The sequence below is a fragment of the Numida meleagris genome, chromosome 19, assembly GCF_002078875.1.
Source record: "Numida meleagris isolate 19003 breed g44 Domestic line chromosome 19, NumMel1.0, whole genome shotgun sequence".
Classification (NCBI taxonomy): Eukaryota; Metazoa; Chordata; class Aves; order Galliformes; family Numididae; genus Numida; species Numida meleagris.
Window position 1 is genome coordinate 10193277 of NC_034427.1, and position 19265 is coordinate 10212541.

Consider the following 19265-nt stretch of genomic DNA (forward strand, 5'->3'; position numbering starts at 1 on the left):
TCGACAGCAGAGGTCTAAGCCTTGGTTTGGGAGTTTGGGTCTATGAGTCCTTCTCAGCTGGACAAAGGATGGCAGAAAGACACTGAGTATTTCTCAGCACCTCAAAACCCACGCTCATCCTTGCTGACTGTGCAGATTCACTTCCATGGGAACCAGCTCTGAGATCATCAGAAAAATGTATTTGTTTCTTAAGCTAAGGTCTGATGAATATTCATTGAGCCATGCTGTTCTCAAAGAGATACAATTATATCCCAGATAAAGTCTTCTCTCCTGCTCAGCTCTCCAGCAAAAGGGTTTCATGCTTACTTAAAAATTCTGTAAATTCATGTAGTGACTGCTCTGTTGAGGGTTGATCAGCTGCTCCTTCAAAATCTCTCTGGCCAGAGTTTTTTACAATGATTTCTTTTAGTAACACAATAATCAGTACTGAAAGGTGTGATTTTTTCCTCAAATCTCAGAGGAGAGTTTGCTTACAAGTGCAGGTTACAGGCATTTGTTTTAATCTAGCAGCCCAGGCTGGAATATGACACAATGCATCCACAGCCAACTGCAGGCTCTGATAAAAACAAGCAACTGTAAGATGTGCTTACAAAGTCATCGGCCTTTTAAATCGGCACAATTTCTTCCCCCTTGTGAAGCAAAAGGAAAGACTTACCACAGCAAATGAGTACAAAGCTGTAGTTAAAGATTTAACAGGCTAGAGAGAGAACCCTCAGCTGGAAGACAGTTCTTCCCATGCATTCATTCCCTTAGGCCTGGAGACAGGGAAATCCCTTCCAACACAGAACCAAGCAATCCCAGAGCAAGGGCAAAGCTGTATTCCCTCAGCCCCACATAAAGCACCACTCATGCTCATTAAAAAAACATTTTATATTCCACACTTTGGCACTACATTCCATCATACAGGCACAGTGCAGAGTCTTACTTCCCAAGTGTTTCACAGTTGAGGAGGTTATCGTTATTTGGTAAGAATCCATCACAATCTTATCCTGTTCTTCAAGTTATCTGTCTCCTTTGGCAGTTCTCCTGTGATCCTCTGGAAGTTCCTGGAGTTTTGTTTTCCAGGTGCTACCAGTCTTTGCAGCTCCTAAATTCAGCTGAGCTAGGAGGAACGATCTGCTCTGCTGACAAAGTTCTCAGGGCTGGGCTGCATTAGAGGACATGATCCATGAGAAACCTGCAGCACTGCAAAGGTGAGGCAGGCCTGACAGCAAGTGAAGACTCCAAATCATACAGTACTGGGGTTTGGTACATGAATGCACAGCTTCCATCCCTTTTACCTATGAACTTGCACAGATCTGTAAGGGGCGTATTATTGCCAAATGGGAGAGAGACCCAATTATATAAAATAAATAAATAAATAGGTCCTGTTTCTGCCCCATCTCCACTTAACCAAATTTCCCTGTTTTTTCCTAGAGAAAATGTGCTACTTTTGTCCACTGGCAGCAAGGATACCTCAACGACAAGCTGCAGAGCGGGAGAGGGTGGTACGACAAAGCAGAACTCCCTTCAAGGTCTGAGAGCTGGCAGAGGTTACCTGAAAGAAACAGCATAACATTCCTCAGGAACAAAAAGGCTGAGGAGGATCCAGTCTAATTTTAGGCTCTCCTGGCAACAGCTGCTGTAGGAAACAGCACTGCGCAGAAAAAAAAAGAGCCTAAGGAAACAAGAATTAGAGGCAGGTCACCTTCACCAAAACATAGTCGCCTGGCTGGGCTCTGACCAGAGCCTTGCAGCCCCCAGCATCCTCTGTGTCGGTATCAGGGAAGATCACCTTGATGTTGCCATCATTCCTCCCACACAACTCAGAGGCAGAGCGCTTGCTGGGCTGCAAGGAGAACAGGAAACATTACTGGCATGGCAATAGCTTCAGCTCATTCCTGGGCTTTATTGCATCAGGAATTGAGCACCAATGTCAGTACGAAAATCCCAATTCCACACGATTAAGCATGCCATGTAACAATGCCCTGTGGACAGAGCTGCTGTTGAGAGACACGCACTAAAGGCAATGTTTGAAAGCCTACACTCATTCCATGTTTGGACAAAGACATATCTCTAACCTATCCCATTCCTTTCCAGGACCATCACCCCTTCAGAAAGCAGCCTCTCCTTCACAAATGTATGAAAGATCCAACCTGTTTTTTGTGCCTTGCTACCAAGCCATAATAAATCACTTCAGCCTCGTTCAGTTACCTCTTCACAGACTGCTGTACAACATCCCAACTATGAAGTTTCCCAATATTCAGACCAAGGTTTTTAAGAAGCAAAGTCGCTAAAACCCCAGACCAGAGGGAATGCAACTTTACTTGGCACCACTCTGTGCTTGGCTGAGTGCTGCGGAAAAATCAAGCTGAATGCTTGGTCTTGGAATATCATAGAATGGCTTAGGTTGGAGGGGACCTTGAAGTATCAGGATTGTGTGGGGAAAGGCAAGAAGCGAAGGCAGAGGTGATGACTGCAGCGTACAGACTAAGAGCCTCTTGGACAACAAGAGGGCAAAAAGACAACTCTTTCAAGCACACTCACCCCTTCCACCAGCACCAGCTGGGACTGGCCCACCATGGCCTCATTTGCCCTTGCAGCCTCCTCTCGAAAGACAGTGATGAGCTCCTCCAGCCGCCTCCGTTTCACATCTGCAGGCACATCATCCTGCAGCCGGTGATACGCCCGAGTTTTCTGTAAACAACAGAAGCAAGCATGGCCCTTCAGCAACCAAAGTGATTTCAGAGCCGTGTCTGATCTCAGCCAGCAGGGCTACTCTTCAATCAAGCAACACATTTCTATGCTCTACAGTTCCTCCTTGCAATCTCGAGGAACATTTCCAGGCATTAGATGTGCTGCTCAGACAGGATCCTAAGAACCAGCAACTTCCTTGATTTCCTCTTATTCTTTCTGGGCCATCATATTGGTAGAAGTTTTGACATAGAGTATTTGTGGCTGTGTGAGGCAGAAGTACTGCAGCTCCTATGCAAGATATGTGCATTGCCTGGCTGTTCACAAGGACAGGCAACGGATTCTAGCACCTCTACTCCCATTGTGCTGAAAGATGATCCATAATCCTTTTTTCCTTATGTTTCCCAACCTCCTGTCCTCTTCTCCTATCAACATCTTACACTTTGGAGAGCATTCTAATAAAAACTTGTCAACTGTCAACTTTTCTCCTTGAAATACCTTCTGAAAATACATAAGTTCTCTCCAGACTTGATTGACAAAAAGTCTCTATAGCTGGACTTGAGCCCAGCTACATCAGCACAACTTTCCATCAGCAAAGAAAGATGGACCTGCAGCCAGGTTTGTTGCTTTGTTGCACAGCTGCTCTGTTGCAATCACTCTAGGACACCCGCAAAACCAGGCTGCCCTATCAGTAATCAACCCTGATGCTTGCACAAGGAAAGCTGGAAGCTTTTCTGGCATAAACATGGCTCTTGCAGCACCATATATACTTGAAATGTTGCACGCAAGCAAAAAAATTTGTCAAGATACCACATCTCTAGGTATTGTTTTCAACAGGCTCTGTTACTGTCTTACTGTGAGAAATAGCACTTAAGGAGTTAGAGGAGATGCCCACAGAAAAGACTCTTTTCCAGTAGATCTTGCACTCACCTGTCTCATGCTATAAGCGAAGAGGAAGCCTACATTGTAGCGGACTTCTCGCAGCAAGGACACAGTCTGCTGGTGATCTTCTTCTGTTTCCCCACAGAAACCAGCAATGAAATCACTGCTTAAACTCACTCCTGTCACAGAGATGCAGATTTACACTTCACTCAAGGAAGAGAGGAACATTTCATTCAAGAAAGGACAGTAAGATACAGCTGTATTGAGCTCAGATCAAGCTAAAGGGAGTCCCTACCTGGAATGGTGTTGCGCACATGGTGTACGAGCTCTAAGTATGCTTCTCTTGTGTATCTGCAATGAACAGCACAAGGATTTGCTGATCAGAAAACTCTGATGTTGGTGAGGAGAAACCAGCACCCTAAATCAGGCAGCAGGGCACAGGGCTCCCCATGGCCATCGCTCACCCCCGTCTCATGGCCTCCAGGACTCGTGTGCTTCCACTCTGGGCTGGGAGGTGAAGTTGTTTGCAGATGTTGTGTCGCTCCTGGATAAGCTGCAGGACCTGTGAGGCACGTTCGGGAGACAGTATCATAGATAGCTCAGCTCTACCAGAGTGCTAAAGGAAAGAGTCTGCCCCAGATAAAAGACAGCAGATTGAAAAACTGCCAGCTTTAGCATACACATTTCCCCTCCTAGGCTCCTATCCTGTGATTCTTTGCTACCTCTGGGAAGGAAGCACAACCCGTATCTAACATTTCACAGCTGTCTGCCTGCAAGATAGAGGTCCAGGTTTTTATCTCATACTTGCCTCATCAGGAAAATCCTTGGGGTGTGGAGAAGTGAAACGAATCCTCATTTCTGGATCAATTCTAGAGACCTGGTCTAGAAGATGTGCAAAACGCAAGCCTCCTGGTTTAGCTTTGTAGACAGTGCTAAAGCCACGACTGAGGACTGGGGCAGCAGCTGACTGAAACTGCACCTCAGACATATCTCGAAAGCTGTTGACATTCTGACCCAAAAGGGTCACTTCTTTCACCCCCTACAAAGATAAACAGAGAGGGAAGAAAAAATTATGATCCAGACAGGATGGCTAAGCTGCAGTGGCAGCCATGGCTCTTCTCTTACTTCAAGGAGGAGTCTCCAAGGGGATCCCTCTCTTCCCTGTCTGTCTCAAGAGTATTACAAGGGGAATGAAGTAGCAATTGGTGGACGCCCACAGTGACCTCATCTCCAGAGATGAAGGCTGTCTCATTGGTCAAAGCTATCACTGAGAACCCGCACATCATTTGGGACAGGTGGAAGTAGGCTCTGCCCTACCTGATCTGAGAGTATCTTCACTTCCTCCAGGATGGACGCGATGGGGCGGCTCCTTTCACGGCCACGGGTGAAGGGCACAATGCAATAGCTACACATGTTGTCACAGCCCCGCATGATGGACCTGCCGGGAGGTGAAGCACAGGTCACACCATGATCACTCTGGAAGAATCATCCATGTTGCATCCTGCCCTCCATCCACCCTTCCCAGCACTGCTACCTTCGGCCAACTCACTTGTCTGCAGCACACACAGCACCAACTCTGAACACAGCTTTGCAGCTTTCTCTTACACATCATTCCAATTAGAGCTGAATTCTGCTTGCCCCTAGCTAACACCTCATAATTTTCCATGTACATTTCCAAACAATTAACCTGGAAAGCAACTGATAAGACACAGACGTGCACTGCAACCTGGTAGGGATGAAGGATCCTTCTGCACTCTGCACCTGCAGAGGGTGAAAACTATTCCTCTGTACACTAAGGTCATACCTAGCAGAATCTGACTTCATTATTTGGGAATCTTATTACCAAATCTGAACAAATGGAAATAAAACCAACAAAAATTACAATGCATGGAGGATTAGAAGACAGAACACAGCAGAAGGAAGATGACAGAAGGCACAGACTTGAAAGGCACAGACATCAGTGGGACAGAATTCACTTGCTGCAGCACCGTGCTTAGACAAGCAGCATTCTCAGAGGACAGCAAGAGAAGCCTGCAGCCAGCCAGAGCACAGGTCAGTCTCTCCAGCACTCAGTCAGACAGCAAAAAGACAGCAAACACAGTCTGGTGTGCTGCTGCCTCTGGGCTGGGGGAGTGAGTGCAGCCAGGCATTGCCTCTCTCGGGTAGCTGCTGTCACTGACATGACTGCTCAGCACAGCAACATTTCCAAACCAGAATGACAGAAATACACACAGAAAAAAAAAAGGTACTCACACAAATGCTGTTTTGCCACCTGCGCTAGTCTGGACAGGCAGAATATCTGCATAAGTCTCATCTAGTGATAACAGGACATTAGCAGCCTGCTGCCCAGATTCAGCCACGGCCAGCAGCCGGGGAAGGTCCCGATATGCATCAGGGCCTGCCACGATATCAACCAGCTTCTCCCTGTGCAGAATCTCCTCCTTAAGCCTCTCAGCCATGCATCCTGCCACCAAAGGAGAAGGATACTTGTGAGGAAGTGCCCACCCTCAGTGAGTGCTCTGCACCCTTTCCCTAGCTGCCTTCTCCCAGCAGAAAAGGCTTGACTCCACCAGAGGGAAGAGGAATTGCAGCATGATGGGACGTGGCACAACTGCCTATGCTCCCTGCTGCCACACATCCCACCTCATACCTAGAATCCCAATGCGGAGAGGCAAGCACGCCTGGTGCCGCCGGGCCTTGAGAGCCTTGAGGTGCTGCAGGCGGTTCCAGATAGCCTGCTCAGCCTTCTCCCTGGGAAGATGGGAAAACAGGGGTTATTCCCATTACTGCACTTTAATAGTTCTCCAACTCAGAGCTGCTTGGAACATCTACAGTGCAGAAACACCTCAGGGACTGACAACTCAGCTCTTACAGAGAAAAAAGTGTGTCTTAAAGAACAAACAGGAGCTACGTTGCAGGTGACAATGCACATAGAAAAACAAAGTTCCCTATATATTTATATTCCAAATCAACCCTAAATGTATTTCCCAATAGGACAGACCCTATACTCCTGTGCTACAGTCACTTCAATAGAAGATGAGACCAAAAAAAAATAATCATACAAGCACAAATGTGTGTGGATCTCTAACTACTCATGAAGTATATACATAGCACACACCAAAGAGTTTTTCTCACTATACCATAATCTATCACACAATTAATGCTATATATTGTAACATCAGCTAGCTCTACTCTAAACCAAATGTGTTCTTTCATATCTGTGTGCTGTTTTCATCACATAACTCACTTCTTGCCTTGGTTTTCAAATTGTAATTCCTTAAAAGCTACCAAAAAATAGCAGTGACAAAAGTTTCCTTACCTAACAGAACAGGTCACAAGTAGAATCACATCCGCCTAGATTGAAGATCACATAAAAGGAAGGAGAATTTGTAAAAGCCAAATGATAAGTACTAATGCCCTGCACATATAACCTGAAGAGGCAGACTATAAAAATCACTTAACTCAAAGGAAAAGATCTGCCTAAATGCTCAGTGGATTTCAAAGAACAAAGTCACAGGAAAACTCAGCAAAGCCTTCATCTGAGAGGCAGAAGTAAACCCAGAGATGAGTCAGGAGCACCCTGCCGTGCCCAATCCACTCTCCAGCTGAGAGAACCCAGCAGTTTAAAGTGGTAAAAACAACCCACAGCTTTTTAGCACACTTGTTAAGTAGCTTACTCTCCTGCACAGAATTTAGACTGCAAAAATCTCACTGCCCTGTGTGACCATAACTCACAATAAAAGCTGGGACCTGACGGTGGTGTGAAGCCCTCTCGGGCCTTCGTTACAGACAGCTGCCAAGGTGCCTCACCTCATCTGCTTCCTTCGTTCTCGTGTAGCCGCTCTTCTGCAGGATAGCCCAAGCAATCTCCGTGTCGTTGACATTCATCTGGCAGCCATAGGTCTCCAGGTACACTGCAACAAAGGCAGAGATAGGGGTGATACTACACTGCAGTGAACCTCTCTCATCTACAAGCTGTTTCTATGACTTTTTCCATAGGAAGGAAGCGTCAGTTCCACAACAGAAGAGACTCAGGAAAGCTGCATAAAAAGTACATTCCCGACAGGGAGAAAGAGCGATCCAAAAATACAGACAGGCTCTTAGTGGCGTTGGGAAACCTGAGTGCCTCAAAACACATCACTGCAATACTGCGGGACTGGACTGTGGCTTGCAAAGAAGCAATGAGAGTACTGCCACACGGCACTGCTGGCGATGAAAGCCCCCCCTCCTCTGGGCACTGCAGCCTGGAGCTGGGCACAGCCCTGCCGGCAGGGAGAGACCCCAGGGAGGCACAGCAGCGAGTAAGAGGCCGCCAGGCTGGGCTTTTCATACTGCAAGAACCACTCTGAGCCCAAACTCCCACAGCCCCGCTCTGCTTTGCCTGTGGGCACCATGAGCTCCAGCAGCACCCGTGGCTGGGCTAGGCTCGCCTGTGCTGTGCGCCGGGGCTGAGCGGGGGCAGGATAGCGGCACACCGACCTTTCCCGAGACCGGAGGTAGAGCTCTGCGCGGGTTCCTGCTCCCCGGCGGGCGGCGACGCGGCGGCCCCCCTCAGGAAGTGCCTCAGGTCCGGCCCCGCGGGCAGCTCGGCCCTGCGGCCCCGAGGCCGCTCGCTCTGCCCGCAGTGCGCTTTGCGGGCGGCCCCGGGGCGGGCAGCGGCCCAGCGGAGAGGCCCGGCCGCCCGCAGCGCGCGCCCCCAAGCCCGCATGGCCGAGCCCAGCGGGGAGGCCGCGCTAGGCCGCGGGAGCAGGCCGCGTTGCCATAGCGACGCCGCCCAGCGAGGGGCGCTTCCCGAGAGCGGCGCCGCAGTGCGCCGCCCAAACCGTCCCCCCCAGCGCGCAGCCCCGCCCTCGCGTTCCGCTTCAATGCCGTTCCGCCGGGCGGAGCCGGATCCCTGCGGGCGACCACGCGACGGGAAAAAATGAAATAAAAAGGAAAAGATGATTTTTCCGTGGTGTTTCGACACGACGAGGGGGATAAAAATATCCCCCAAAGGCGCTCCCAGCCACCTCCCTTCCCTCGGGGAACGTGCTGGGAGGCAGCAAATAACACCTCGGCCACACTGCTTGCTAGTTTCACAGTGATATATTTATGTGGGGGCTCCGAGCGGCGACTCCCCTGGGCGCTGGGACCCCCCCGGCTGAGAGCAGCACCACTCAGTGAAAGCAAAGCACAGGGAGAAAGCGAAGGGGCGGCTGCCAGGCCTAGCCCCGGCCTTGTCAGTCCCAGCAGCCGCTGTGCGACTGTGGCTCTCTGGGACTGGGGCAGGAGAGGGCCCTGGGGGGTGCAGGGTCCCTCCGGCTATGACGGGCCCCTCAGCCCAGCCTGGGTCGTGGGGTTCGGCCTTGGCCTCCGCCTGCGCGTCTGCGGTTTGTGCTGGGCCAGCGATGAGTCAGGCTTGGCAGGGTCACTTGTTTTCTGTCTCAGCGGCGAGGATGGTGGGGGGAGCAGCTGAGGCTGGAGCCGGGGCTGGGAACCAAAGTCGGGAACGGGAACCGGGTCTCCCGGGAGGGACAGTGTGAGGCAGGCTGACGGGCTGTCCTCGGTGCTGAGGGCCCCTTTCGTCATCTTTATCTGCGCTCCCGGGGCGTGTAGTGCACATCTGCTCCGAGCAGCAGGAAATTCTGGGAAAAGGAGAGGGGAGGGGGTTGTGAGGCATCCCTGCAGCTGCTTTCAGCCCCGCTTCTCATTACCCGCCCGCTTTGTGCTGCTGCCATCTTCGGTGGCTAATTTTAGCTTCAGAAAGGCTCTGAAGATGTTTCACAGCTGCACCCCGCCAGCAGCATCCAGCATCCAGCCAGGGGCACTCCTCTGGGACCTCCCCAGGCCCCTCAAGGCACCAGATTCCTTCTGCTGCCAGGATGGGCTTTGTCCAGGGCCCCCCACTACTCACCTGGTGAAACTGCACAAGGATGTTGGAGAGCTGTATTCGGTCTGGCAGTGGCAGTGGGAAGCCTTCAGCTAACCTCTCTGGAAAAGACAACACACGTGGCTACGTTGGGACCAGAGTGGGGAGCATGGGGCTGTGCAAAACAAGTGGACACTTCCTCCCCCAACCCTTTCTTCTCCCCATCAGTGCCCTGGGTAGGCAGAGGATGTTCCTCCAGGCTACACCAAGGATTGGGAATGCACATTGTGCTGTGCTGCCCCTCCCCAGACCCATGGCAGCCACCATCCCTGCTCTGGGCTGATTTGCTCAGCAGTAACGAAAAGCAGTGAGTGGGGGAGAGGGTCTGGAAAGCATTAGGATGTGGGTCAAACTCATTTTTTCCATTGTGTTCACTTCTGAACGCATGTCACAGCATGGAAAGAGGCTCCTGCACTCAGCTACCCACAGCCTGCCTCTGCCAGCCCCAAACACGCTGGGCACTTTGCTGCCTCCTCTCTCTCTGCAGGTTCTACCCACCGAGCAGGCCTGGCAACAGGGTTTTAATTAACAAGCTGGGCCTGCTCAGACAGAGTGACCTGGCTGGTGACTGTTCCAGCAGCCCCATTCCTCCCAGCAGGTTATTACCATTAACACGTGGGAGCAGGATACTGGAGGCATATACATTCATTATTGACTGCAGCATTCGTACCTGGAGTTGCGGAGAGAGAGGAAAGGAAAAGAGTTTTAACAAGTGACCAGACCCTGGAGGACAATTAGGTGGAGGAAAATGAAGAAGATGCTGGGACGGGCTCCACCAGAGACCCACAGCTTTGTATGATGCTGGTGGGGTGGGAAATGAAAGAGCCAATGGTGACTCCGCTCCTGCTCCCAGGCTGAGACAGGAGTTCACCGCCAGGTCCCATCCTGGTGTATGTGGGAGGGGTGAGCCACCTCCACAGCCCCTGGCAGGCTCTCACCTCCATGCTGGGGGCTCTGGCCATGGTCAGGAATAGCTTACCTTGAAAGTGCCAACATCTGAATGCTTCAGAGAGAGCTTCATCCTGTGCAGAGAGGACAAGTGGTGCTGTGCAGGCTGTCCCAGGGAGGGAGGTGTACCCTCAGTGCCTGTGCCAGTCCCGCTCCCTCCAGGGCCCAGCTTATTGCCTCCATCGTAGGTCCCATTCCCAGCACACCCCCACCTCACTGCCCTTGGCCACCACTCGGCAGCGGCTCCCGCTGGAGCTGTCTTGCTCCGAGCTCACCTGCCCACAGTCAGGTTCCCAACAATGTGGCCGGATTTCACATCAATGGTGGCGGACACGTTGCCTGTCTGGGGAGGGAGGCAGAGCTCAGTGCCTACCAACTTCACCCCTACACATGTGCAGGGGAAATGGTTCAGACTAGCCAAAATGCAGAGACCCGTGTGCACCCAGTATGAAAACTGGGATTTGTGATCTCGAAGGACTCCCTGTCCAGGACCAATATCCCCACACTGCCCAGGTCCCAACTCACCAAGCTGAGGAGGAATAGAGGGGCTAGGCTGGCATTGGGAAGGATGGCATAAGCCTGGATGTCCACAACGGGCTGGAGTGAGATCCCGCCTGGTGCAATGCTCAGGAACGGGGCAGAGGGAGCAGACAGCCTGAGCTTCATGAGCATGTTGGGGTACATCTTGTCCAGCTGCAAGGGAGCAGAGAGAGGGGAGGAACCATGGCACATCCACGGGAGCACAGAGCTTCCTGCAGCTCCTTCCCATGCCACCAGCCTGTGGGGATGCTGCACTCAGAGGGGATGAGCAGCCCCTGCTCTGAGGTTGCTCCCGACAATGGGCAACCCAGGGCTGTGCTCCTGGGGGGCACCATGTGCATAGCCTGTGCCAGGTAAAAGCTGGGGGGCAGCACTGGGGCTCACCTGGGGAATGAAGGCCGCAAAGGTGGAGGTGTTCAAATGGAATTCGACATCCTTCGGGATCTGTGGGAGGAGGATGGTCACTGCCAGGCAATGCAGCGTGGGGCTGGGGCAGGATCAGTCCCTCGTGTGTGCACTTCATGTGTGCATCTTGTGTGTGCACCAAGCACATCTCAGCCCCTGCACTGCGCCTGCATGCAGCTCCACAGGGAAGCACAGAGGAGATGAAGAGGAGCCCTTGGAGCCAGCCAGCCCCATCCTGCCTGCCCTCCTCACCATGGAGTTTGTGATCTCGAAGACCAGTGCCCCAGCTGCGTGGTAGGCGAAACCGGCAGTGTTGAAGAAGTAGCTGGAGGCCCCAAAGTAAACCATGCGGTTGTGGTCAGGAGGCAAGGACAGTGGTGGTGGGAGGAAGGGGACAGCACCACGGTGTGCCAGGGAGAAGAATTCACCCTGGAAAGAGGGAGAGGGTAAGGCAGGAGCTGGGGGGCATTTGTAGGAGGCAGCTGACCCCAGCATCCCACCTGCCTCCATGATGGCATCAGCCACCTCGAGTCTGCCCAGGGCAAGCTCTCACCTTCAGGCCCGCATCCAGGGTCTGTGCAGTGGCCGCTGGCGGTGCCACCAATGAGTAATCAATCCCAGCCTTGGCATCTATCTTGGCCGTGACTGCAAGACATGGGGCAGAGGGATGAGTGAAAGGCAGACGGCACAGCAGAGCCGGGAGCAGCTTGCCTCTGCTGTCATCTGCGCAGTGCCGTGCCCTGGCTTTCCGGAGCAGCAGAGCGGCAGGGGTTTCACACACGTTTGCTTCTGTTTAGAAATAAAAGGGACATTTCCCTCCTCATTTTCAGCCATGCAGACTAACTCCTGGCCTGGAGACGCTGCCTGGGTCCCCTCACTGAGGCCGGGAAATTCTGGGAGGGAGCTCTCCCTGAGCTGCATGCGGAGCCGCGCGATACCTGGCAGGGTCTGGAGGTAACGCTGCAGGTCGCCGCTGACGGAGCTGACCACGCTGTCACAGACCTGGGGAGACAAAGGCAGCAGAGCTCAGCAGTGTGGCTCTGCTGGGGTGGGAGCCTCAGGCATGTGCCCTGCTCAGCTGCCCAATGCTGTGTGTCCTTTGCAAAACCAGCTGAAATAAGAGCGCATAGTGATGGTTTTTTTTCTATTCCAGGTGACACGTTAATTATTGGAGATACAGGCAAGGTTTATACCTGTAGCCATCTGCCTAGAGCAGGATTCCCACCCAGGTGAGCTGCATCAAGGCCCTTTGAAGGAATCTCACGTGTGCCCTCAGACTCTTCCTACAGTCTACAATCCCTGCAGGAGTACATTGTGCTGAGCAGCAATGATTTGGCAGAAGAAACTGCAGGAGCTCATCTGCCCCCGTGTGGGGCAGCCCTGTGCTGCCAGGGGAGGAGAGCAGAGCCCTCTGCAGCTGCCATCTGCAGGCAAAGCCTCAGCATTAGTGGGGTACTTAAATGCATGCTGATCGCTTGGCCAGGAATTTACTGCTGGGAGTGGTCCTGCAGATGGCCAGGATCAGCTGCACACCCTCTTCCAGTGTCGTAATGGCACGGGAACCCCTGTGCAGGATCAGGCCAGCATCTGTCCAAGTGGGCGCCATCCAGCTGGCAGCAGGATGAATAGAATAGAATAGAATAGAATAGAATAGAATAGAATAGAATAGAATAGAATAGAATAGGAAATGGAGGATGGGATGGGATGGGATGGGATGGGATGGGATGGGATGGGATGGCATGGCATGGCATGGCATGGCATGGCATGGCATGGCATGGCATGGCATGGCATGGCATGGCATGGCATGGCATGGCATGGCATGGCAGCACTGCCTAGCTCTGCAGAAAGGGCTGCTGGGGCTGGGCCAGGCAGGGACAGGGCTGTACAGGTCCATGCAGTGCTCTCAGTCCTCTCCTTGGCCCCACCTCATGCACAGAGAAAGCCCCCAAGAACCATATGCTCAGTGAAGGGGCTCAGCCATGCTGCAAAGGCAGCTTCCTGAGCTGCTCCTTCTGGGAGGCACCGCAGCATGAGAGCACTCCTGCCCAGCCCCACAGCGCCCACTGCCAGCCCATCTCCTGCCACAGCTCTGGGTGCCTCCAGAGAGCCCTGCATGGCATCGGCCAGAGCCAAGTGCTGGGGCCAGAGCCCGACCTGCAGTAGGGTGGGATTTGTCAGCTCTGCAGCTGCCTCCTTCCTGAGCAAGGTTCACGGCCAGGGAGGCTGCGACTCGTGCCAGCGAGCCTTGTAGCAATTATTGCTAACAGCTTGTTTCCATGTTTTGTTGCAAGTCTCCTGCATACAGGCTTTTGTATGGGGCTGGAGATACCGGGGCTTCCCTGGTGCCCCCCATTTGAACAAGATGGCAAGCAACTGAAATACAGAGATGAGAATTTCTACCCCATTGCTCCCAAACGCATGAATGAGTGCAGGCCAATGAAGGGGCAGCTCTGAGCATGTTTCCTCTGCTACAGTGCATTTGGCTGAGGCATGAGATCTAATTAACTGACCACATGGAAAGAAAAGTCTTTGTTAATTAGCAACCGATTATACCGGGCTTTGGCAAATGCTGCAGGTTTAGAATCCAGCCTGATCCACACGATGCTGCAGGGACCGTGGTTGGCACATGCCTGCTCTTCAAAACCTGCTTCCACCAAACCTGCAGCATTCTCTGGCTCTGGTTAAATTCGTGTGTGCGACCTGAGCCCTTGTAACATCTGCTACAAGCGAGGGCTAAAGCTGAGCAGGAAGCCTGGAGCTCGCACATACCTTGCTCTCCAAGATTTTCCTGAACCTGGACTCAACGGCGCTGTAGAAGAGGTTGTACAGCCACCTGCAGAGAGGAGCAGGGTCAGAGGGTGCTGCCTCAGGGTTTGGGCAGGAAAAGGAGACCCTGGGACTGCGGGATGCAGGGGAATGTCATTCCCATAGCAATCTGGAGTTAAACATTGCCTCAGGGTTTACATTTGCTACCAAAGCTGCTTGTAAAGAGCATGTAAACAAGTCTCGTGACTGCCTGGAAGCTTCACAATTAAACGTGCAGCCACAGCAGGGCAAACTCAGAGCAGATTTGAGCACACAGAGTTGCAATGTGCAGAATAGGAAGGAAGCACACTGCCAGCAGTGGTGTGTGAGGGACAGCAGGTGCCCACCTCCTGCTCCTGGCACCCATCTTCCCCTTTCTGCTGGGCTAACGTGGGGTCTCTGGTCCTTCACAGTGATGCTACGTACCCGAACTTGCCCGAGAAATGGACGTCGACACTGGAGATGCGGGTGCTGCAGGCAGAAGTGCTCACGGTGGGCTTCCCTGAGGTGTCACTGCCCAGCTTCAGGTCAATCTTGATGTAGACGTTCTTCACCTCCAGGTTGAAGGATCCATGGTCCCGGCTGCAGAGGAACAAGGACAACAGGGACAGCCTGCCTCCAGCCCTGCCTCACAGTGAGCATCCAGAGGGGACTGAGGCTTTTAAACCCAGGGAAACCAAATTCATGGAATATAAGCTAGGAAAGGCAGCCTTTAAACTGAAAGGACTGACAGCAAGCAGGGGGTACAGCAGAGAAGGAGAGCTCAGCACAGCTCCCCACCATCCATCTGGCTTGCGATTCTCACCCCACAGCAGCTTTCCCAGCAGCAGCAGCAGCACACTGCCCAGCTGCATGCCCCAGCGTGGGGAGAGACACCTGCAGGGCTCCCCAGGGGCAGGGCTTGCAGGCATGGGGATTAATGTGGTTGTAGCACAGCTGTGGGAGTCAGCAGGTCTGGAGGTAACAAAGCAAGAGCTGCCCAAAACACAAGGGCAAAGGAGAAGGGGGAAACCTGCCCAGATCCAGAGGGGGAAAGGCAGAGTGAAGGGCCTGAGCCATGGGAAGGGCACCCACATGAAGTGAAACTTCACCCGCCAGTTCCCATCCACCTCGGCAAAGGCGTTGGAGATGGCGACCTGCAGCCCCACGCTGGGAACCAGGGAGATCCGTGAGTATGGCAGATGGAAACTGCGGAGGTTCAAGCTGAAAGGAAATGTAAAATGATAAGAGAAAAGAAAGGCACGTGAGTGGGACGTATGGCTGGGAGGAAGCAGTGAGGGCACCGTGCTGACCGCATCCCCACTCCCTCCCTGCCCATGTGCAAAGCAGAACCCTTGGGAGCACAGTCCTTTCTTGCGCCCTTGCATTCACCAGAAGTCACTGCTTGGTCTTCAATTGCACAAAACCTGCCCTCATCCACAGTGCCGTCACCCAAGTCCTCTTCCTCCCTGCTTTGGGCAGGGGGCAAATCAGAGCATCTCTGCCTGCACCGTGCTGGGGGTGGCATGGGAGAACCCCTGTCCCCTGCAACCCCTCCAGCCCCGTGTGGCTATGAGCAGGGCTCACCTGGAGATCTCATAGTGCACCTTCCCCAAGTGCCGGACTCGAAAGTCACCTGAGATGTCCGGCAGCTTCAGCTGGGCCAGCTCCTTCTGCAGGACGGTAATCCCGTGCTGGTGGGCTGTGGGACACAGGGACAATATCACAGCCACATTCTGTCCCAGAGAGCTGGGAGCGTGCCCGAGGAGCACAGTGAAAGGGTTAAAAGAAATGCCCAGGGAATGGCCTGGCTGCTCCGCACCTCGTGGCTGGAGCTGGAGCTGGCTGCAGCACAGAGCCAGCATGGATACTATTTGGTATCTGTGCACTTGCAGGTCCTGGGGATGGTGCAGGCCAGGCAGCACAGTGGGGTGGGTGCCACATCTCTGCACCCACATGGGCAGGGAGTCACGTCCCCTCCTGTGCAGCTGGCAGAGCTGCACGGTCAATGAGCTGTGCATGCAGTGCATTTCAATCCATAACAGAGCTCTGCTGGGGCTGGGGCCCTGCCTGCTTCAATAAACCCAGCACGGTGCCCATCCATCTCTGTCACCGCGCTCCTGGCACCTCCCCACCTCCTCCCATGCAGCTCGCTCCTGGGGCTCAGGGCTGCCTGGATGCGTGCCCCTAAGCCAGACCCCCAGCCCCACCAGCCCCACACCTCCTCAAGCTGGGCCCCCCCGCAGCACCTGGCTGCAGCCCCCAGGACTGCAGGGACTCGCTGGGACAGCAGTGGGAGCAGACGGGTGCATCAGGGCAATGTCAGCACCCGGCTCCTCACCACGGCCACCAGCACCTGCAAGAGAGGAGGGAGATCAGGAGCCAAACCCACCATAGTCCAGGCCCGCCTGGGTGATCCTGACCACGAAGCCGGGGTTGGTGGCCTTGGTGAGTGCCAGACACACAGCCAGCACCGCGCTGAATGCTGCCAGGCTCCGTGCTGCCATCCTGGCCGCTGCCCGGCGCTCCCTGCCCACACCGCCTTTATACCCGCGCCAAAGGGGAACTGCGGGTGAGGCAGGATGCAGAGCCACAGCCACAGCCCGAGGGGCCTCCCCACAGCCCTGTGCTTCCTGCTCACCCACTGCCCGCTCCCATGTGGACAGGGAGTGGCTGCAAGGAGCAGGCAGCCCCCCCCCCGCAGCACCCGCTGGGTTTGTGGGGCACTGTCATGGCTCTCTGCTGTGCCCTGAGAACAGGAACCTTGAGCTGCCCCACTCCTGGGTGCTGCCCAGGGTCCCTCACCTCGGGCTCCCTGCAGAGCCCTGCAGCCCCCGCTGCTCCCCCACCACCACCATGAGGGTGATGGAAGAAGTTTTAGGCTGTTTTCATTTCCCTTTCTGGAAGCAGCAGTACACGGCACAGGAAGTCCACAGGGGCTGATGTGGGCAGATCTTGTGCTGGATCCAGGGAAGTGCTCTGGTTGCCAGAGGCAACATCCCTGCATTGAGCGCTTGTGAAATGCGGCTCTTGCTCAAGCACCGCAGCCTGACACAAGTGTGCCACAGAGCAGCTCGAGCCACAAAGCCCAGGACAGCTTTGTGGGAGCCCCTGGCACACGGAGATCAGCTCTCAGCTCCTGCTGTCCTTCCTCCCCACGGTTTTGGATAGGAACATTTACAGGCTGCCTGGGCCAATGTGTGGCCAGGGCATCACATCCCCAAGCAGCCAGCTCAGTGCGTGCCCAGCCAGCTCTGCCCAAGATTGCAGGCAGGAGAAGAATCCCGCACCCCGGGACACACATCTCTGGGTCTGCTGCACTCCAGATCTGCTGTGACCCGTGCCATGCACCTCCAGGTCTGCTGCTGAGGCTGCACCATGAGCCCCAGAACAGCGGCAGCTGTGGGACCAGAGCAGGCACACAGGGACAGCGTGGGTCTGGTGGTGACTGGGCCACCAGAGTGGGGCAAACAGCCCGGGAAGAGCCATGCACCATGGAATGCCCACACACTGCTTGGGCCCATCCCCAGTCCACCCCTGAGCTCATCGTGCACCCAAAGCAGAGGAGAAGTTCAAAAGCCAAAGCCCCATTTCAGCTTTTTGCTGGCTCCTGCTCCCCAAAGCCCAGCGTTCGTGCTGCGTAACGGTTTCAAAACGCCATTTGAGACAAGCAGCAAGGAACCAGAACCTCTTCCATGAGGAGAAACGAAATTTCACGGGGAGCACTATATTGAGGAAGCATAAACACAACATTTTCCTTCTGGGTTTGAGCAAGTTTTAAAGTTGAACTTAAAAAACCTTTCTCACAGCGCAAAGCCTGTCCGAATAGTCCCACATTTGCCATGGAACAGCTGAAAACACCTCTAACGCCAGCACCGAGCTGCACAGCTTCCTCCAGCCCCATGTGCTCCCCATCACGTGAGGGCAGTTCCTGGTCCCTCTCAGGGCTCTTTCCACATCTCCCACATGATGCAATGGCCAAAGCCATCCTGCAAACGCGTGCGTGGGGCACTGCGGGTCGGGCTGGGGCTCCACTCCATGGGTGCCACAACCGCAGCGGGAATTCCCCGAGGCTGGGCAGCGCGTGCTGGTGCCAGGGCATCGCCGCTGCCCGTGATCCGGCTTTGGCTTGTGGCCACAGAGCCGAGCTGCGGTCTGGCAAATGCTGCCATGGGGAAACACAGGGAAAAACCCAGGGGCACTTGGTGGGAAAAGTGAAAGCAGTGTAGCTGGTTCAGAAGGAACTTGGAGCAGCTCCACAGCCAGGAAGAACACTCTCTCTTTATCTGCTTCCAGGCAGCAAGCCCGCTGCCACCAGCAGAGAGGGCCACTGTGAGTGTCCCTAGAGCTGCAAGGATCTCACTCACATCTTTGCAAAATGCCATTGGCACTGGGGTGCTGGGAGTTGCATCACTGGCACGCTGGGAGCTGCCAGACCAGTGCTGCCCACCCTCACCCTCTGCTCCCTGCCCTGGAACCCCTCGGTTTGGCAGCACCTGAGCACACAGCCAGGGCAGTGCAGCGCCCTGCACCGTTGTTTTCCCAGCTGCAGGCTCGGAGTGACCCGGTCCCAGCTGTTCCTGGGAGCAGGACAGGCTCCCGGCCAGCATGGGGTCACCAGCTGACGCCAGCCTTGATGGCTGCATCAGAAACACGCAGTCGGAAATGGTCGGGGACACCAGAGCCAAAAAAGCAGGGGACCCACTGAGCACAGTGAGGACTTGTCAGTCTGCAGAGCAAGACCCTGGGTGCGGGGACATGGCTGCCAGCAGCGGGGCTCCTGGCTGGATCCTGGCCCCAGAGATCCACCCCCATGCTGGGCTCCCTGTCCCCACCCTCCCTGTGCCCCAAAGTCCTCTCAGAGCAGTCCTGCAGCCAGGGTGTCCCCCACCCGCCAAGGATTGTGCTCTCTGTGGGGCACGTTGGCTTCTGACACCATGTCTGAGGGCCTGGGGGGGGGGGACAAAAGGGGACACAGAGGGGGTGATTTTACAGCAAAGTAAAAATAAATATGCAAGAATGGTGACCTCAGGCAGAGCCCGGGGGACTGAATGGTGGCTCTGTGTGGGCAGCAGGGCAGGGTGAGGGGCTGCACACAGCCTGTCCCACAGCTGCTCGGGGAAAC

The 19265-nt window shown here is 54.3% G+C and overlaps 2 protein-coding genes across 4 annotated transcripts; both read right to left on the reverse strand.

The window, feature by feature from the left end:
• Positions 852 to 8303, reverse strand: CDK5RAP1 (CDK5 regulatory subunit associated protein 1). 2 transcript variants are annotated; one of them, XM_021416826.1, is made up of 14 exons: positions 8035 to 8303; positions 7366 to 7469; positions 6875 to 6909; positions 6206 to 6306; positions 5809 to 6019; positions 4873 to 4993; positions 4364 to 4594; positions 4020 to 4117; positions 3851 to 3906; positions 3604 to 3734; positions 2527 to 2676; positions 1688 to 1828; positions 1456 to 1537; positions 852 to 1147 (listed from the first exon to the last, which is right to left on the reverse strand). In XM_021416826.1, exons 1-13 carry the CDS (start codon positions 8261 to 8263, stop codon positions 1457 to 1459), a joined length of 1689 nt encoding a protein of 562 aa, XP_021272501.1. In that variant the 5' UTR covers positions 8264 to 8303; the 3' UTR covers positions 852 to 1147; position 1456. The 2 variants fall into 2 exon arrangements, with proteins under 2 accessions (XP_021272501.1, XP_021272502.1); XM_021416827.1 differs by lacking the exons at positions 6875 to 6909; positions 8035 to 8303 and having other exon boundaries at positions 852 to 1537.
• On the reverse strand, positions 8625 to 16724 carry BPI (bactericidal/permeability-increasing protein). 2 transcript variants are annotated; one of them, XM_021416828.1, is made up of 15 exons: positions 16533 to 16724; positions 15728 to 15842; positions 15236 to 15364; positions 14588 to 14743; positions 14126 to 14189; positions 12295 to 12358; positions 11910 to 12145; positions 11609 to 11785; positions 11336 to 11395; positions 10937 to 11104; positions 10687 to 10754; positions 10443 to 10485; positions 10070 to 10133; positions 9449 to 9525; positions 8625 to 9179 (listed from the first exon to the last, which is right to left on the reverse strand). In XM_021416828.1, the coding sequence occupies exons 1-15, from the start codon at positions 16645 to 16647 to the stop codon at positions 9126 to 9128; spliced, it is 1590 nt and encodes a 529-aa protein (XP_021272503.1). In that variant the 5' UTR covers positions 16648 to 16724; the 3' UTR covers positions 8625 to 9125. The 2 variants fall into 2 exon arrangements, with proteins under 2 accessions (XP_021272503.1, XP_021272504.1); XM_021416829.1 differs by having other exon boundaries at positions 11910 to 12001; positions 16533 to 16717.